Genomic DNA, 3,970 nt, shown 5'->3' with positions numbered 1-3,970 from the left:
CCCAAATCCAAAAAAAAAAAAAATAATAATAATAATAATATTCTGGCAAATATAATTTATTTTTAAATTATGATATCCATTTAAAAATAAATTAAATAATATTTTTAGGATGGCAAAAACTGAAAACTCTAACATTAGAAAGGACTGTAACTATGATGAAAGGTTATCCAAATAAAATTGAAAGATTTACATATATAACATTTAAATTTCTATATATTTACATATCTACCGCCTAAAATTTATTTTTATATAACTATATATTATCTTATTTATATGTGATAAAGATGTATTTCATTTTTAAAAAAAATTAAAATAACAATTTTTTTTAATGTGATTAAAAGATTTGAGTGATTTTAAATGTTAAAAATGAAGTTTAGTTCATGCATATATAGTGATAAATTAATTAATTTAAAATATAATTATTTATTATAATATTATTAATCATATCACATTTTCAAAGTCTAATCATAATTAATAAAAACTAATCCATCTAATTCCAAGAATTAAATGGGCCCATTACACATAATCATTTTCTCCTAAGATAATCACAAACAATTAACAATAATCTTATCAATATTCAAAACTAAATTCCTATATCCGCATAAAAAAATTTGCTTAGGATGTGAGGGAGGAGTTTGTCGTCCGGTTCGCCGGCGCGACATTATGCGTATAAAAAAGGCGGTGGATTCAAATAAGGAGCTCACACTTCGCCGGCGGCGAGTCGCCGGAAATAGTCGATAGGGTCGCCGGAGAACCACCGATGGCACACTGAGCTGACGTTCACTATGCGGCCTTCAATTCCCGTCTCCCTCGCCGTTTCGACCATCTTTTCCAGCAGCAGATTCGTCAGCAAGAAGTGACCTAAAAATATTCTAATTAATTTCCCAAAAGTCCAGAAAAAAATTAGTTTTTCAGTACGTACAATCATGTCATACAAGATTATACTCGCACGAGTACATTTATGAATATACTATTGTATAATATGATTGTAGTGTAGTCTGCATGCTCCGTACCTAATACTTTTTCCAGAAGTCTTAAAGGTAGACATGGAGATTGTATGTACTCACCGATAAAGTTAATGGCGAAGGTAAGCTCAAATCCGTCCTCCGACTCCGCTTGATCAAACACGAATCTTCCAGCATTATTTCTGCAAAATTTAATTATCAATTTAAAGAGATTAAACAAAAAAATGTGGCATTTAATTTTACTTATTTCATAATGTATTTACTTATTTCATACTCAAAATTTTATTTTTATATGATAAGTATGAAGAATTCATCTCGTTATCATGTAAAAATCAAAATTTGAGGTGAGACATCATGTAAAAATCAAAATTTGAGGGTGAGATAAGTAAATGCATAAGAATTGGGTGGTATGTATGTAAATTCCCCAAAAATTTGTATGCAATCATTTGATTAATTACATTAGGATGTTTAGAGGGAATCCAAGCGCGAGGAATTGGGAGGCGAAGGATCGAACAGAGGAGAGCGAGCTGAGATCGAGGGGGAGGATGGTGAGGTCACCGCCGGCGATGCTAGATTTGAGCTCTTCGGCGGCTTCAGTGTTCCTCGCCGGGAGAATCACCCGCGCGCCGCGGGCTGCTCCAGGCCAACGGGGCCGGCAACTCATCGTCATCCTCGACTTCCCGGCATCTCTTCTGGCCAATCGAAACTCCAAATATCATCGGATTCGGGTCGAAATTCCAGGCCGAGGATCCCGCACCGGAGGACGATGGAGGCGGCGGCGGCGGGGGGGGGGGGGGGGGGGCCGAAGCCCGCTCGGCCCTGTGGAGCCGAAGAGGTATTTTATGGTATCCGCTAGCATTTTTTTTGTATTTACGTGCTCGACCCTTGGAGTATTTTCCTGCTCTGCTTCTCCGTTTGAGGAGGATGGTTCTCTGCGGTGAGCTTTTGTGTGGTGTTTAGTGGCACGTGCGGGTGAAGGAATTTATTTATCATTTTTTTTTATTTTTTTGGGAATTTATATGTTACCATTTGGATTTGTCCGTGACTCACACCCCTGATATAAATAGGGCGTAAGTGATAAGATAAAAAAAGACGAGAGAGTAACGAATAGGAATGATCGTCTAGATTAATATGAATGAACATCTAATTATTGGATATGTTGTATTGGCATCAGTTTTGAATAATATGATGTCTTTTGCTTTCAGTTTATTTAGTTGTCTTGTTAGGATTTGTTTTTTTTTTGTGGTTTTTTTTTTGTTAATCAATTGTATTTCTTTTGTTGTAATAAAGGAGGAGTTGATTCTCATTTTTTTTAATTCTTATTCCCTGATGAAGAGCCTCGAGAGTCTTCGTGGGACAGCGGGACTGGACTATTTCTTTGAATTGGATCTACTAGAAGGTAGGTCGATATATTCGCTATGCTTTTAAATGGTTAGTTGGGATGCTTATCTGTCTTGTTTGGTTTGATTGGTTCAGACTCAAATCATTCGTTCGTTCTTTTTGTCATTCTCCTGGCCTAATCGGCTTTGGACCACGGCTCAGATGGTTACATCCAATCGGACAATTGAGCCTCTTGATATTCTGTCAGCGGACCTTTCTTTATCACGCTTCCTCTCTTATGATTCGTTGGATCTCTTCGGAATCTACACTCAACACATTTTTATGTGCACATATATATAATAGACAAAGTATTAGAAGCTGTATATTTCACACCCAATATTATTTATTCACATATACATCTAAAAAGACTTACAAGTGCCTCTGAAGGAAGACGGCTTGAATCTTCTAGGGCTTGCCTCGAGTCAGCCTTCGACTCATCTGCGTTTAACATGATATGTATTAGTATATATATTATACTTGTAGTTATTGTACCTTTCCATCCTCTACTTGTATTTATGGCTTGTATATTTGATTAATCACAACTCTATGTAATGCTTAATGAAGTAATAAGAATCATATTTCATCTTGTTACTCTCCTTTGTTTCTTTCTCGTGAGAACTCATTAATATCATCTAAAATATTAAAATTAAATCACATATAGCACACACAATGATCTTCTCTCATGCTGCCAATGATTCCTTCATGAAAGTTGAATACGGAACTCAACCCATGACCGTGATCTACCAACCTCGTCACCTCCAAGCTTGTGAAGTTGCCACCTCCAACATCATGAAGTCACTGGCCTTCCATCTTGAATCCTTTATGTTAATGATGATGATATCTGCATTATATAGAACTAAAAACATCAAAATGTACTTTAAAAAAAGAAGAAGAAAATGTACATACATGCAACAAAATTCTAGTACCATTTACATGCATACCACACAATTTTTTTTATATTAAAATATCTAACTTCTTATTTTTCTTACTTTTTTAATAAACTTTGGTTTAAAAGTTCTATGTGAATCTGTAGGCTCATCACATTTATGAATGAGAGACGGGGAAATGTAAAGCAATGAACATTAATTTACAAGATGTGTTGATCCCGATTTTATATGTCAGTACAATGTATGCAGTAATGTTCTTAATTTTTTTTCTTACTTATAATTCTGACTTTGCAACGAAGCAAAAAAACTTGATCATCAACAAAGAATAAGCAAAAACTTTACTTCAAAGCAAATAAGAATACAACTTTATATTTAAATATGAGATACTACGCAAGTATACGTATCGTTATTAAATAATAAAAGACTTTTTTATTAAGCCCCGAATATCGAACCCGTAGGGATAATTAACAATATGCAACTAGAATCAGAAGAAATTAGATAACAAATTTTACCTATCAAAATATTCTTACTTGAATTATATATGCAATAATATGAATGAAAATTTGATTCTTTTAGTAAATTTTTAATAATTGAAAGCAAAGTAAATAACTAACTAAGCTTAACTAGATATTTGTAAGATGAAAGAAATATAAATAAAATATATTTTTCCTTTTTATGAATCAGTAACAAGTATATGAATTTTATTGTAGAAGTGTTCAAATTGTGCTATGTCAAATA

At 33.9% G+C, this 3,970-nt stretch overlaps 1 protein-coding gene across 1 annotated transcript; it reads right to left on the bottom strand.

The window, feature by feature from the left end:
* Window positions 1-687: 687 nt before the first annotated feature.
* LOC110025705 (short-chain dehydrogenase TIC 32, chloroplastic-like) lies at window positions 688-1,635 on the bottom strand. The gene is made up of 3 exons (XM_020726323.1): window positions 1,424-1,635; window positions 1,068-1,147; window positions 688-861 (listed from the first exon to the last, which is right to left on the bottom strand). The coding sequence occupies exons 1-3, from the start codon at window positions 1,633-1,635 to the stop codon at window positions 701-703; spliced, it is 453 nt and encodes a 150-aa protein (XP_020581982.1). The 3' UTR covers window positions 688-700.
* Between the last annotated feature and the right edge of the window lie 2,335 nt (window positions 1,636-3,970).

Source organism: Phalaenopsis equestris, unplaced genomic scaffold (assembly GCF_001263595.1).
Source record: "Phalaenopsis equestris unplaced genomic scaffold, ASM126359v1 Scaffold000326, whole genome shotgun sequence".
Lineage (NCBI taxonomy): Eukaryota > Viridiplantae > Streptophyta > Magnoliopsida > Asparagales > Orchidaceae > Phalaenopsis > Phalaenopsis equestris.
Note: the sequence above shows the minus strand (reverse complement) of the source record. Positions and strands in the feature narration are given on the sequence as shown.

Excerpts from the sequence above, each read along its gene's own strand:
- LOC110025705 (XM_020726323.1), bottom strand. The coding sequence starts at position 1,635 with ATGACGATGAGTTGCCGGCCCCGTTGGCCTGGAGCAGCCCGCGGCGCG. Across the intron at positions 1,148-1,423 it reads TTCCCTCTAAACATCCTAAT|AAATAATGCTGGAAGATTCG; the intron begins GTAATTAATCAA and ends TAAATTTTGCAG. Across the intron at positions 862-1,067 it reads CTTCGCCATTAACTTTATCG|GTCACTTCTTGCTGACGAAT; the intron begins GTGAGTACATAC and ends GAATATTTTTAG.